General features: G+C 41.5%; 1 protein-coding gene across 7 annotated transcripts; it reads left to right on the plus strand.

Annotated features, from left to right (window-relative positions):
- The first annotated feature begins 596 nt into the window (after positions 1-596).
- LOC110526128 (uncharacterized) lies at positions 597-13,302 on the plus strand. Of its 7 annotated transcripts, XR_016496737.1 has the most exons (5): positions 597-3,386; positions 3,706-3,786; positions 11,677-11,753; positions 11,908-12,002; positions 12,304-13,302. XR_016496737.1 is itself a non-coding variant. In XM_090238164.1 (4 exons), exons 1-4 carry the CDS (start codon positions 3,383-3,385, stop codon positions 12,509-12,511), a joined length of 384 nt encoding a protein of 127 aa, XP_090094290.1. In that variant the 5' UTR covers positions 2,993-3,382; the 3' UTR covers positions 12,512-13,302. The 7 variants fall into 7 exon arrangements, 3 of the variants coding, with proteins under 3 accessions (XP_090094290.1, XP_090094291.1, XP_090094289.1); XM_090238164.1 differs by lacking the exon at positions 3,706-3,786 and having other exon boundaries at positions 2,993-3,386; XR_016496735.1 differs by lacking the exon at positions 11,908-12,002 and having other exon boundaries at positions 3,080-3,386; positions 11,677-11,843.
- The last annotated feature ends 2,426 nt before the right edge of the window (positions 13,303-15,728 follow it).

Consider the following 15,728-nt stretch of genomic DNA (forward strand, 5'->3'; position numbering starts at 1 on the left):
AGTCCTGGGATCCATCATTACTCACACCTGGCATCCATCATTATGCACACCTGCAGATCATTTTGATACTCACCTGGACTCCATTTCCTTTCTGATTACCTCCACTTTATCTGTCACTCCCTTGGGTTCCTTCATCAGTCGGTATTGTTCCTGTGTACATGCATTATCCAGTACACCATCCACAAGCCGTGGCTTCCTACTTCAGTGCTCCCTCTACTTTACACACCAGATGGGAGCGCCCACCACCAAGAGGTCCAACGCTGCCGCGGTTATTTCTTTACTGACTGGCGGGTGTTGGAATGGGCTACGGCCATCTGGGAGACAGGATTCCTGTAAGGGGTTCATGGCTCTGTTTTAAATGTATTTTTGATAATTCCCCAGAGGGTAATGCTCTATTGCAATTACGACATTATGACAGCTTCTGAGTACACGTTCACCTTCCGGACAGTAGCAGCATCCAGTGGATGGAATGAGCCGGCGCTTCGTATGCAATTCAGAAGAGGTTTACTCAAAGAAGTCCAGATGGAACTGGCCTGTCGAGACGACAACCTTACCCTGGCCTGGACACACTCATTGCGATGGCCATCCGGATAACCAACTTCAGGAGAGCCGGTATTCATCGCTTCTCTCTTTTCCTCAGTGAACACTCGGGATCAGAGCCTGAACCCATGGAGGTAGATGTCACACACCTCAGAGGACTTAACAAAATCACCACAAAGTATCGGTACAATCTCCCATTGGTGCTATTGAATACCTCCGCAGGGCCCAGTTCTTTACCAAAGTCAACTCAGCGTCTCCGTTACAATTACCAACATAAATGATCACACAATCAATATTAGTCACAAAATAATAAGTTAGGTTCCTCAGTAAATGTCCCGTACCTCGGGCATAAAAAAAAGTCAGTGAACCCAAGTGACCTCAGGCACGCAATTGTCCATTCATAAAGATGAAGCGTATAACAAGAACCATGCGAAATTCAGCACCATGCACATTCCCGGCCACACAACAACACAAATAAAGATTCACGATATACAATGCCTTCGAAAAGTACTCAGACCCCTTGAATTTTTCCACATTTTGTTACAGCCTTATTCTAAATAATAATAATGACAAAGCAAAATTAAAAACAGAAATACCTTATGTAAATAAATATTCAGACCCTTTGCTATGAGACTCGAAATTGAGCTCCGGTGCATCCTGTTTCCATTGATCATCCTTGAGATGTTTCTACAACTTGATTGCAGTCCACCTGTGGTACATTAAATTGATTGGACATGATTTGGAAAGGCACACACCTGTCTATATAAGGTCACACAGTTGACAGTGCATGTCAGAGCAAAAAGCAAGCCATGAGGTTGACGGAATTGCCCGTAGAGCTCTGAGACAGGATTGTGTCGAGGCACAGATCTGGGGAAGGGTACCGAAAAATGTCAGCAGCATTGAAGGTCCCCAATAACACAGGGACCTCAATCATTCTTAAATGGAAGAAGTTTGGAACCACCAAGAATCTTCCTACAGCTGCCCACCCGACCAAACTGAGCAATCGGGGGAGAAGAGCCTTAGTCACCTCCCTAATCAAGAACCCGATGGTCACTCTGGAGGAAACCTGGCACCATCCCTACGGCGAAGCATGGTGGTGGGAGCAGGAACTGGGAGACTAGTCAGAATCAAAGGAAAGATGAACGGCGCAAAGTACAGAGAGATCCTTGATGACAACCTGCTCCAGAGCGATCAGGACCTCAGACTCAGGCAAAGGTTCACCTTCCAACAGGACAACAACCCTAAGAACACAGCCAAGACAATGCAGGAGTGGCTTGGGACAAGTCTCTGAATGTCCTTGATTGGCCCAGCCAGAGCCCGGACATGAACCCGATTGAACATCTCTGGAGAGACCTGAAAATAGCTGTGCAGAGATGCTCCCATCCAAACCTGACAGAGCTTGAGAGGATCTGCAGAGAAGAATGGAAGAAACTCTCCAAATACAGGTGCGCCAAGCTTGAAGCATCATACCCAAGAACACTTGAGACTGCCAAAGGTGCTTCAACAAAGTACTGAATAAAGTGTCTGTATACTTATGTAAATGTAATATTTCAGTTTTTTATATTTTTTATAAATGTGTGTGGAATTATAGTGTTTAACATGATTATAGTGTTTAACATGTACCCCACACATATGTTATAGTGTTTAACATGTACCCCACACATACAATTATCTGAAAGGTCCCTCAGTTGAGCAGTGCATTTCAAACACAGATTCAACCACAGACCAGGGAAGTTTTCCAATGCCTCGCAAAGAAGGGCACCTATTGGCAGATGGGTAAAACACAAAAAAGCAGACATTGAATATCCCTTTGAGCATGATAAAGTTATTAATTACACTTTGGATGGTGTATCAATACACCCAGTCACCACAAAGATACAGACATCCTTCTGTAACTGTTAAGGTTCCAGAGTTTAATGGTTGTAATAGAAAACTGAGGATGGCTCAACAACATTGTAGTGAATCCACAATATACTAACCTAATTGACAGAGTGAAAAAAAGGAAGTTTGTACAGAAAACAAATATTCCGAAACATGCATCCTGTTTGCAACAATTCACTTTTTGTCCTGAATACAAAGTTTTATGTTTGGGGCAAATCCAACACAACACATTACTGAGTACCACTCTCCTTATATTCAAGCATAGTGGTAGCTACATCATGTTATGGATACTGTGGTGTAAAGTTACAAATTAGACATGCCATGCATTTTGTTACTTAGAGTACTGTCTATTGTTATATGATAGTGTTTTTTCTACTGATACAAACTGTCTTTGAGTAACTTAGTCATGTGGCAAAGGGCCGTTTGGGGGTGACCACAGTAAGTGATACATCCTGTTATTTTGGTATCCACCAAGGGCACAGCTGTGTGGAGATATGCAAGAGAACAGAAACTAGCTGGAGCAGCAGCACCTAAATATCAGCAGAAAATAGTAACAAAACATCACTTGTCTGCACTCTATTCCTCCACCCATGTCTTCACACATCTGCTAACTGCCACGTAGACAGAGGTTGTACTTTTCTATAAAAGCTGAAACCCCCCTAACTCTGCACCATTGAGTGATTTGTTTACCGCTTCAGATTTAAAAGTCTTATAATAAAGTTGATGTTTTAAGAATCTACAGTCTCTCTTCATTTGGGTTAGAATTTCCACAACAATTCTTGGAGACAAGGATGAGATGTCTAATTCCGCTTGCTGATCGTTCCCAGGGACACCAACGTTAACTGTGCATAGAGGCTAGGTAAGACGTGGCTCAGGGAGCCTACACTCCGATTGAGAGGAGCAGAAGGAAACTGCCTCGGACCCGGCAGGGAGTGAGGCGCCATCCCGAAAATACAGAGTTATGGGTGAGACTGATTTTCTTAAACACAACCTCCAATTGGGGAAAGTTCTGTTAACTTTAAGAAAATCTTGTTCTGGAAACAGGTCATGTGTGTTAGAGATACCAGGACAGTCCTGTTGAAAGCGATTCCATGATAAGATCCTGTGGTACTATAGAGATACCAGGACAGGATCCTGATGAAAGTATTCCAGGACAAGGTCCTGAAGTAATATGCCATGGGTTACGATCGTTAGATGTAAATGCACGAGCTATGTGATTCCAGGACAGGGTCCTGAGGTAGAAATAAGAAATATTCCTGATGGTTAAAACATTTTTTATTGTAGAAAATAAGGAATCAATTAAACAGTTGATTATAATTGGGATTTGACTGTGGTGGAAGAAGAGGAGGACCAATGTGCAGCTTGGTAAGTGTCCATATTGATAATTTATTATCATGAACACAAAAACTAAATAATGAGAACGAACTAAACAAAACAGTCCTGTCTGGTGTCATACACAAAGACAGAAAACAATCACCCACACCACACAGGTGGGAAAAGGCTACCCAAGTATGATTCTCAATCAGAGACAACTAACGACACCTGCCTCTGATTGAGAACCATACCAGGCCAAACACAAAAACACCACATAGAAAAAGGAACATAGACAACCCACCCAACTCATGCCCTGACCATACTAAAACAAAGACAAAACAAAAGAACTAAGGTCAGAACGTGACAACTTGTACAAAAAGTATGACAATTTGTGTAGGATCAACTACCATCTGGGTACAACATGTTAAATTACATAGAGTAATTGAACTTCTTATGGGCAGGTAGGACGGTGGGGTCCCACCTGGCCAACATCCAGTGAAATTGCAGAGTGCGAATTTCAAATTAAAGAAATATAAATATTTAACATTCATGAAAATACAAGTATTATACATCAAAATAAAGAGTTACTTCTTGTTAATCCAGACGCTGTGTCGGATTTCAAAAAGGCTTTACGGCGAAAGCACACCATGCGATCATCTGAGGACAGCGCCCCGCATACAAACACATGAAAAACATTTTTCAACCAGGCAAGTGCCTGGTAACGAGAACGAGAAAGTCAGAAATAGCGATATAATAAATGCCTTACCTTTGAAGATCTTCTTCTGTTGGCACTCCAAAAGGTCCCAGTTACATCACAAATGGTCCTTTTGTTCGATAAAGTCCTTCTTTATATCCATAAAAACTCAGTTTAGCTGGTGTGCTTCATTCGATAATCCACCAATTTCTCTTCTTCAAAATGCATACAAAATGAATCACAATAAACTTATCCAAACAAGTCAAACAATGTTTATAATCAAACCTCAGGTACCCTAATACGTAAATAAACAAAATTTAAGACGGAGAATAGTATGTTCATTACCGGAGATAAATAACAAAGAACGCACGTTCACCCACGCGCTTGGAAACACTACAGCAAAAATGGGAGCCACTTAGAAAAACTACAACTTCTAGCTTATTTTTCCAAAAACCAGCCTGAAACTCTTTCTGTTGACATCTAGTGGAAGCCCCAGGAACTGCAATCTGGGAGGACTTTGCCTCATAATAAGTATGAAAGCCATTGGAAAAAGTGGAAGGCTGTAGTCATTGAATGCTTATAGAGTATCTAATTGGTTAGGACCCAGATTGCAGTTCCTATGGCTTCCACTAGATGTCAACAGTCTTTAGACATTGTTTCAGGCTTGTTTTCTGAAAAATGAAGAAGAATGAGACCTTTCTCTCAGTGGACTGTAGAATCATGCAGTGCTGGTTTTGCACATGACCGAGTGTGCGCCCTTCGTTGTTTATCATTTCTATTGAATATGCAATTGTCCGGTTGAAATACTATCAACAATTGACAACCTGAGGATGAATTATAAACATTGTTTGACATGTTTCGACAAACTTTACTGGTACTATTAGGATGTATTCGTCTGCATGTTTTGACTGAGTTTTTGGGATATAAAGAGTGACTTTATCGAACAAAACTAACATTTATTGTGTAGCTGGGACTCTTGTGACTGCAACCATATGAAGATCTTCAAAGGTAAGTGATTCATTTTATTGCTATTTCTGACTTTTGTAATTCCTTTACTTGGTTGTAAAATGTTGTATGCTTTTGTAAGCAGGGCGCTGTCCTCATGCTTTCGCCATTAAGCCTTTTTGAAATCTGACAAAGCGGCTGGACTAACTTCTCTAGGGTAGGGGGCAGCATTCTGAATTTTGGATGAAAAGCGTGCCCAAATTAAATTGCCTTCTACTCAGGCCCAGAAGATAGGATATGCATATAATATATGCATATATGCATATAATTGTTAAAATAGTGTATGTGAGTATAACAGAACTGATTTGGCAGGCGAAAACCTGAGAAAAATCCATTCAGGAAGCAGGATTTTTTTTGCGACTGTAGTTTTCTATTCAATGCCATTACATTACAATATCCATGGAAGGCAGTTCCTATGCCTTCCACTAGATGTCAACTGTCTTTAGAAATTGTTTCAGGCTTGTATTCTGAAAAATGAGTGGATAAGAGCAGTCTGAATGAGTGGACCCTGCAGTGTCACAGAGCTTTTTCATGCGTGCGACCGAGAGTGCCTTTCTTGTTTACCTTTTATATTGACGACGTTATTGTCCAGTTGAAATATTATCGATTATTTAGGCTTAAAACAACCTGAGATTTGAATATAAACATCGTTTGACATGTTTCTATGTTACATGTTACGGATACAATTAGGATTTTTTGTCTGCCTGTTGTGACTGCGTTTGAACCTTAATCACCCTGATTAACTCCTTAGTTATATCACAGTTGACCTATTTGCTTATGGTTTTGCCTACACCTAGTGACCTGCTTTTTAAATTATATGAACAAAAAATATTCCATTTTATTTGGAACGGCAAACCAGATCAAATTAAAAGGGCCTATTTATATAACGAATATGAATTTGGTGGGCAGAAATGATTAAATATTAAAGCATTAGACTTCTCACTAGGCATCAGTCATACAAAGTTATACTTACTGGTTCCAAACTGGTTCTCTAGTAAATTGGTACGAATGTCTCATCCTATATTCAGGAAGGGCCTTTTCCCCTTTATTCAGATTACACCTGCTCAATTTCGGTTGTTTGAAAAGGAAATAATCTCCAAAATATCTTTATTTTTTTAAACAAGCCTTAGAAAGTTGGTTGCAATTTCAGTTTAACCCACCTGAAAGGACGGAACAAATAGTACAACAAATATTGTGGTTACATTAAAATATACTAATTGATTAAAAAAACTGTATTTATCGAAGACATTTTTTAAAAAGGAATACTTTTAGTGAATGATATCATAAATAGGACAGGTGGAGTTATGTCACACATGCAGCTAACACAGACATATGGAAATGTCTGCTCTACCCAAAATTACAACCAATTAATTGCAGCATTACCACAAAAATGGAAGAGGCAAGTAGAAGGGGAAAAAAGTAAGGAACTTGTATGTCGTCCCTGTATTAAAGAACATAAATGGTTAAACAAAAGTGTGATAAATAAAAAAATATACCAATTTCATTTAAGGACCAAAAAACTGACAGCTGTGCCATATAAATTGCAAAATAGTTGGGAAGAGATTTTCGATGTACCCATTCCATGGCAGAATGGTTTATGAATTGATACGCCGGATTCAAAACTTCAAAATTCTTGCAACTAATAGAATGTTATATATATGGGGGATACAATCTTCCCAGCTCTGCAGATTCTGTTGTGAGGAGGCAGAGTCATTAGATCATTTATTTTGGTATTGTCCATATGTAGCTCATTTTTGGTCACAGGTCCAGGAATGGCTGAAGAATTGCAACATTTGCCTAGAACTAACACTACAGATAGCAATACTGGGTGATTTGAAAAGCCATAGTCAATCAATCAATCAATAATATAATAATTATTTTAGCAAAAATGTTTATTTTTAATTTACAATCTGTAGAAGCTATGAGAATAGGAAGGTTCAATTATTTTGTGAAGCATCACAGCACAGTTGAAAAATATATGGCAAGTAGAAATCCAAAATGGATGATGTTGAGAGACAGATGGGAGGGGTTGAATGGAGCTGAAGGGTGGGACTAATAACAAGATAAACAATGTAAAGCATACGGGATCTGTAAAATGTATATAGGTTCGGAACTTTTGTGAAATAGCATAGTTACAAATAGAAATCAAACTGCATGGACATCAGAAATAGAGGAAGGACTAAGAACAAACAAGAGAGAACTATTGTAAAGTAGACTGTCTGTAGAATGTGTATAAGATGTATGGATTGAAGGTAGAAGCAGAAGTGTTTATTAGTTTACTTCAATTGGGGGATCGGCGGTAGAGTTTGTGGGGAATAATAATAAAGGTATATTCTTTTAAAAAGTATGTATGTCTATATAGGTATGTGTATGTACATATGTGTATATATATGCATGCGTGTTTGGATATATATATTTACCAAAAAAATATGGGGGATTGGAAATGATGCAGACAATTACATTGGAAGCAACATTCTTTCCGCAATCTTAAGCTGATCCACCGTCTAATATAAAAAAAATTAAAAAGGTAAGTGATTCATTGTATCTCTATTTCTGACTTGTGTAACTCTTCTACTTGGCTGGTTACTGTTTGTAATGATTTGTCTGCTGGGTGATGTTCTAAAATAATCGTAAGGTATGCTTTCGCCGTGAAGCCTTTTTGAAATCTAACACCGAAGTTAATCTTTAAACCTATGTAAAATACTTGTATGTTTTCTGAATTTTTATAATGAGTATTTTTGGATTTGAATTTGGTGCTCTGCAATTTCACTGGATGTTGGCCAGATGGGACGCTAGCGTCCCACATACCCTAGTAAGGTTAAGACGACCTGCATTAGCTGGGAAACTACAACCCTACAGACGGTCATTGAACACTGTAAACATGCTGAGAGGCAGCAACTGTCTCAAGAAGATAAGATGAAACAGAGAATGGAAAAGGAGGGCGTGAGACTACAAGCTGCACAGCTGGCCTTCTATCAAGGACAGGGCCAGCAGCGGCAGGCTCAGGGAGGACCTCAAAATGGTGGACAGAGAGGAAAGGAAGGGGTAGAGGAAGAGGAGGCAGAGGAGACTGCTGAAGGATGGGCTGGACAACGGACATCGCAAGGTAATAGCTTGACCTGCTATATCTGTGGACAGGAGGGGCATTTCGCCAGAACATGTCGAAGGGGGGGGACGACCACCGCCGAAAACGACCACATATTGACGGACATGAGGTAGAGAGTTGACCCCCTTGGACAGCATTTAAGGATTTTTTTCAAGCCCTCGTGAGGAGCCAATGGTTCTTCTCCTCGTCAATGGTGAGTCTGTTGAATTTCTAGTTGATACTGGGGCTGCAATGTCTGTCATAAATTCTAAAACCATGTCTGACTCTCCTATGTCAAATGAATCAGTCAGCACCGTGGGGGCCTCAGGAACAATGAATGAATTGCTCACAATGATCCTGCTGGTTAAAATAAGTGTTTCACACACCAATTTATCGCCTCCAAATGGTGCCCTGTCAATTTCATGGGAAGAGAACTTCTCTGCAAATTGGGACTTAACCTCTCTGGGATCGTTCGGGACGTGAGCGTCCCACCTCGCCAACAGCCAGTGAAATTGCAGGGCGCCAAATTCAAACAACACAAATCTCATAATTAAAATTCCTCAAACATACAAGTATTATACACCATTATAAAAGATAAACTTCTTGTTAATTCAGCCACAGTATCCGATTTCAAAAAGGCTTTACGGCGAAAGCACACCATGCGTTTATATTAGGTCAGCGCCTAGCCACAGAAAACCATACAGCCACACCTCCTTTTTGTTTGTGCGTTTATCCAGTAATCCAAATGCACAAAACGCGGGCACAAAGTCCAGACGAAAAGTAAAAAAAGTTCCATTAAGGTTCGTAGAAACATGTCAAACGATGTATAGAATCAATCTTTAGGATATTTTTATCATATATCTTCAAAAATATTCCAACCGGACAATTCCGTTGGGAAAGGGAACGACCGTCGCGCTCACGGCCACGCGCAAGACTAAACTAAAGGCTTTCAGCCTGACCACTTTTTGATACAGCTCTTATTTGATCCCCTTTCACAATACAAGCCTGAAACAACTTCTAAAGACTGTTGACATCTATTGGAAGCCTTAGGAAGTGCAATCTGACCCCATAGACGCAGGATATTGGATAGGCAATCACTTAAAAAAAACTACAAACCTCAGATTTCCCACTTCCTGGTTGGATTTGTCTCAGGTTTATGCCTGCCATATGAATTCTGTTATACTCACAGACATTATTTTAACAGTTTGGAAACTAGAGTATTTCTATGCATACCTATGCATATCCTAGCTTCTGGGCTTGAGTAACTTTTCATCCAAACTTCCCAATGCTGCCCCCTATCCCAATGAAGTTAACTTCTCTAAGATAGGGGGCAGCATTTGGAATTTTGGATGAAAAGCATGCCCAAATTCAACTGCCTGCTACTCATCCCCAGAAGATAATTAGTAGATTTGGATAGAAAACACTCTGAAACTGTTTGAATCATGTCTGTGAGTATAACAGAACTTATGTAGCAGGCGAAACCCCGAGGACAAACCATTCAGATTTTTGGTGTTTCATTGGGAATCCAGATTTCTAAGGGACTTGCTTTCAGTTCCTACCGCTTCCACTGGATGTCACCAGTCTTTAGAAATTGGTTGAGGTTTTTCCTTTGTGTAATGAAGAAGTATCCCTGTTCAAAACGAGGTACTATTTGATAGAGGCGCGTGACCAGAAAGCTGGCGTCAGTTTGTTTTCTTCCTGTATTGAACACAGATCATCCCGTCTTCAATTTGATCGATTATTTACTTTAAAAAATACCTAAAGTTGTATTACAAAAGTAGTGTGAAATGTTTTGGCAAGGTTTACAGGTAACTTTTGAGATATTTTGTAGTCACGTTGCGCAAGTTGGAACCAGTGTTTTTCTGGATCAAACATGCCAAATAAATGGACATTTTGAATATATATGGACGGAATTAATCAAACAAAAGGACCATTGGTGATGTTTATGGGACATATTGGAGTGCCAACAGAAGAAGTTTGTCAAAGGTAAGGCATGATTTATATTTTTATTTCTGCGTTTTGTGTCGCGCCTGCAGGGTTGAAATATGTTTTCTTTCTTTTGTTTACGGAGGTGCTATCCTCAGATAATAGCATTGTTTGCTTTCGCCGAAAAGCCTTTTTGAAATCTGTCATGTTGGCTGGATTCACAACACGTGTAGCTTTAATTTGGTATCTTACATGTGTGATTTCATGAGCGTTTGATTTTTATAGGAATGTATTTGATTTTGCCGCTCTGGATTTTCTCTGGCTTTTGGCCAAGTGGGACGCTACTGTCCCACATATCCCAGAGAGTTAACATCCTTTGCAAAGACAAGGGCCTCAGTGTTGTACTGCCCCCGGAGAAATTTAATATCGTGATGCTGTCCGACACGGTCTCAACATGGGATTGGTACTATGCATGGGACATGCAGGATATTGATAGATCACACTGTGATCCTATCGACAATATTTTCTCAACTACTCGCAGTTGTTGGAAACAGAAAGGCATTTTTATGCCACAGACTAACTCATAAGGCAGCGTAAGGCAGTGTACAATTGGCCCAGCATCGTCCGGGTTAAGGGGGGGTTTGTCCGCCCAAACGTTGTTGTCCAATCGTGCTCTAGCCGACTCCTGTGGCGGGCAGGGCGCATGCACGCTGACACGTCACCAGGTGTACGGTGTTTCCTCCAACACATTGGTGCGGCTGGCTTCCGGGTTAAGCGAGCATTGTGTCAAATAAGCAGTGCCAAACCTGCCAAACCAGGTAGAGTGGAAAGACGAGACCGAAGAGGCCTTTCAATTGCTAAAAGATGGCCTGTGTTCTGATCCCGTTCTACAGGCTCCGGACTTCTCACAAGAGTTCATTGTGCAGGTCGACGCCTCGGATACGGGGCTCGGGGCCGTACTAGCTCAGGGTAAAGGCGAAGCAGAGAAGCCGATTCTCTTCATAAGTAGGAAGCTCAGCGATCGGGAACAGAGGTATGCTACCGTAGAGAAAGAGGCCTTAGCCATCAAGTGGGCCCTCAATTATCTCCGGTACTACCTACTGGGTCGGAGGTTGGCATTAGTTACTGACCATGCGCCCCTCACGTGGATGGCTGGTAAGAGAAACAATAACAACAGAATAGCCAGATGGTTTTTGTCTTTACAACCGTTCTCTTTCCATGTCATCCACAGGGCCGGATCGAGGAACGGTAACGCAGACGCGCTGTCCCGACACGACCAAGATGGTGCGTCTGGAGCCAGACCCTCCGGTGCGGTCCTGGGGGGGAAAGTATGTGGAAGGCCCACCAGAGGGCAGGCTGGGCTCACGGATAGTAGCCCAACAAGGCATGGGAGACAAGGTAACCAGAGGCAATTGAGCACAGCTGACGGTACTAATGACATATTCTCCTTCCCCTATAAAAGAGAGAGAATGGAACCAGTAGAGAGAGGAGGGGAACACTATCTCTGGAAGATGGCCACCGAGACAGAGGAGCTATCCAGGATGAACCACTAAGACGGTGACAATCCTGTGACTTTTGTTGTAGTTTAAAGATAATCCTATCGCGTTCCTGTTTCATCTGGAGAAGATGTATGTTTTTCCTTGGAAGGTTTTCATTGATTATGTTGGAGTGTTTGTGTTGACCAAATGCCCTCAATAGAGAACTGTGTTCAATCAAGAAAACCCACTCCTGACTCGTTTATTCCACCTTCCCGCTTTAGAGTGACGCCCAATTACTTGGTCCGCCCACATTAGTAACAGACCAAATGGTAAGTTACTGTCCTGCACTTAACAATGTTCAGAAATCTATTTTTACCCAGGGTAAAAGCTGCTTTAGCTGGACCACTCCACAAACTTCAGCCAGGCGATTGGGTGGTCATCAAGGACCACCGCAGAAAGACTAGGCACCAACAGCGCCGGACTGGTCCATTCCAGGTGCTCCAGACAACACAGACAGTGGTGGAGGATGCAGAGGTCTACTTAGGTTCACGTCAGCCACTGCAGGGAGGTTCCCCACAACCCAGGTGACGAATTGTCGTTGGCGACTCTAGTGGCCACGGGAAGACCAGGACTGGACTCTAAGCATCATTTCGTACACTAGAGTTGAGGAACAATAGGAAAGTAATTCCATTTTGAAAGTTGATAAACTTAACCTCACTTTTGAAAAAATGGCCCTTGAATGTTTTGGTAAACCTACTGGAGAGCTCTTGTCTACACCCATTCAGCATTGTTCACACCCTCTTAAGCCTTAACCCCGCTCAACATTTTAAGGATTAACATGTGAGGCCATGTACTAAACAACCAAAGATTTCAAGAATAGAGGCTGGTTTATACTACTGGTGTATTTGTACATTGTTATGGGGATTAACATGGTTAAGGTAATGGTAAGATAATGACTAAATGATTAATACGTTCCAATTCATGTTAAGGCCATAACTAACAGTATTCCACCCTGTCACTGTATAATGGAGTAAAATGTGTTTGAATCATAAGACTAGAATTCATGATTGTATGTGCATAAAAAAGAGGAACTGTTACCAGACAAGAGACTGTGGCAGACAACTTGTGACAATTGTGACAACTGTGAAACTGATAACAGGGGAGGTCTCCCCACCCAGGAAGGGGAGAAACCGTTGGGCTTGCAGTAGATTGTGTAACATGTTGCAGGATATGATAAGCAAGGTATGTGTTGGAGAAACCTTGTAAACAGCATTGACAGTGTTAGAGGGGCATTTATATTACCAAATGTGAGGTATAAAAGGCTATGTGCATTGTATGATTTTTAACGCTCTCGTGAATAAACCTTCTGACTATTATAAGCTGGGACTCTGTCTGTTTCATTCAACTAGAATCTTACAAATTCTGGGTTGCAGACTGAGCAGTTTAATTGAAGTTCAGTTGATGAACATTGAGAACATAATTCTCGTGACATAAATTCAATCTGGAGTGCTAGAGTGCGACCTGGGCGTTCATAAACTTAGAGCTTGTCAAATTGCCCTTTTGTAATTTCAGAGCATTTCGCTCTCGGAGTGTTCAGAGCGCACCCTGGATGCTCTGGCCAAGGAGTAGCTTGGTTGATCCCAAGCTAACATTGGCTAGCTTGCTAGCTACTTCCAGACACATGAGAGAACAGCTCACTCTGACTTTTTTACTTGGCCTAGCAGAGCTGGTTAGTATGTTATGACTAGCAGAGCTGGTTTTTATGTTATGACTAACTGTGCTGCTGGCAACAATTTAATTACACTTTTTTTGCCAACATTTACTTAGACCGGCCATATTCAACGGGTATTGAGCGTTCGCAAATGTGTCAGTTATTCTGCGCTCTGGCACACTCAGATGAGAGTGCTCTGAAATCGGAGTAGATAGTGAGAGCGAATTTACCAGCTACTTTCTGACAAAATTAGAAATGTGTAATATCTGAAAATGTAGCTAGCTCTACTGTCTTACCTTATCATGGATAGACACTTCTCCCTCTGTCACGGAGGCCATGGTTGCCCTTAGTTTGAAGATGTAATCCAAAGACTGGTGTTTTATACAGCCTTTTGTGTGTGTTCTTTTTGTCTCCCTCGGCATATTTGCAATCAAAGGCCAGAATTTTCTCAATCTCCTTAGCTATCATATTCAAATTCCACCGGGCCTTTCACTGATTTCAAACCTCGGTCCTCCAGAAAGGGGAGATCAACACTTTATCATTTAAAAAAAGCTGCATTAGAAAGGATTACCTACAAATACTGACCAGCTCATGTTATAGACAGAAGCGTGCTACATGGCAGACCAATCTGAACTCATCTCTCGGCATATCCAGCCCATCCATTATCTCAGGCTAGTAATTTAAGGAGTAATTTTATTTGTATTTACAGATGGCATACAAGTTTGTTATTAAGGCACATGAAAGTTCACATGTTCCAGAAGGCTTTTCAGCCCTAAAATGCATTTTGATTAAAACATTTTTTAAAGTTCATATGCCTCTCCTGTGAAGTAGTAATGCGCAAAATATGCCTAGAATCCTGAAACGAGTCACATTTATCAATAACTCTGCCATCTCTTAACTAACCTCTTTCCCCTAACTACACTGAATAAAAATATAAATGCAACAAACATGCAACAATTTAAGATTTTAATGAGTTAAAGTTCATATAAGGAAATCAATAAATTGAAATTAATTCATTAAAAAGGGTAGGGGTGTGGATCAGAAAACCAGTCAGTATCTGTTGGCAGCACCATGCAGCACATTTCCTTCGCATAGAGTTGATCAGGCTGTTGAGTGTGTCCTGTGGAAGGTTGTCCCACTCCTTTTCAATGGCTGTGCTAAATTGCTGGATATTGGCAAGAACTGAAACATGCAGTCATACACATTGATGCAGAGCATCCCAAACATGCTAATGGGTGACATGTCTGATGAGTATGAAGGCCATGGAATAACTGGGACATTTTCAGCTTCCAGGAATTGGGTACAGATCGCTGCAACATGGGGACGGTCATTGTCATGCTGAAATGTGAGGTGATGGCGGCAGTTGAATGGCACGACATTGGGCCTCAGAATCTCGTCACGGTATCTCTGTACATTAAAATTGAAATCAATAAAATGCAATTGTGTTCATTGTCCATCTTATGCCTGCCCACAACATATCCCCACAGCCACCATGGGGCACTCTATTCACATTGTTGATATTAGCGCGCTGCATACACACTGTCTGCCATCTACCCGGTACAGTTAAAACCAGGCCTCATCTGTGAAGAGCACACTTCTTCAGCGTGCCAGTGGAGATCAAAGGTGATCATTTTCCCACTGAAGTTGGTTACGACACCGAACTGCAGTCAGGTACAGACCTTGGTGAGGACGACGAGCATGCGAATGAGCATCCCTAAGATGGATTCAGACAGTTTGTGCAGAAATTATTCAATTGAGCAAACCCATAGTTTCATCAGCTGTCTGTGTGGCTGGTCTCAGATGATCCCGTAGGTGAAGAAGCCAGATGTGAATGTCCTGGGCTGGCATAGTTACATGTGGTCTGTGGTTGTGAGGCTGGCAGAGACAGCAAGTGCGGTTCGTTGCTCCAGAGCCTTTCCGTTCACCATAACACTCCTGGGCCAGACTACATTCAATCATATGACCCACTGAAGAGATGAGTCTTCAGTAAAGACTTAACGGTTGAGACCGAGTCTGCGTCTCTCACATGGGTAGGCAGACCATTCCATAAAAATGGAGCTCTACAAAAGAAAGCCCTGCCCCCAGCTGTTTGCT

Source organism: Oncorhynchus mykiss, chromosome 6 (assembly GCF_057628025.1).
Source record: "Oncorhynchus mykiss isolate SJ-2025 chromosome 6, ASM5762802v1, whole genome shotgun sequence".
Lineage (NCBI taxonomy): Eukaryota > Metazoa > Chordata > Actinopteri > Salmoniformes > Salmonidae > Oncorhynchus > Oncorhynchus mykiss.

Coding starts and splice junctions, on each gene's coding strand:
- LOC110526128 (XM_090238163.1), top strand. CDS start 8,712: ATGGTTCTTCTCCTCGTCAATG. Junction 11,754..11,907: donor GTCTGGAGCCAGACCCTCCG/GTGCGGTCCTGG, acceptor CCCCTATAAAAG/AGAGAGAATGGAACCAGTAG. Junction 12,003..12,303: donor CAGGATGAACCACTAAGACG/GTGACAATCCTG, acceptor ATTTTTACCCAG/GGTAAAAGCTGCTTTAGCTG.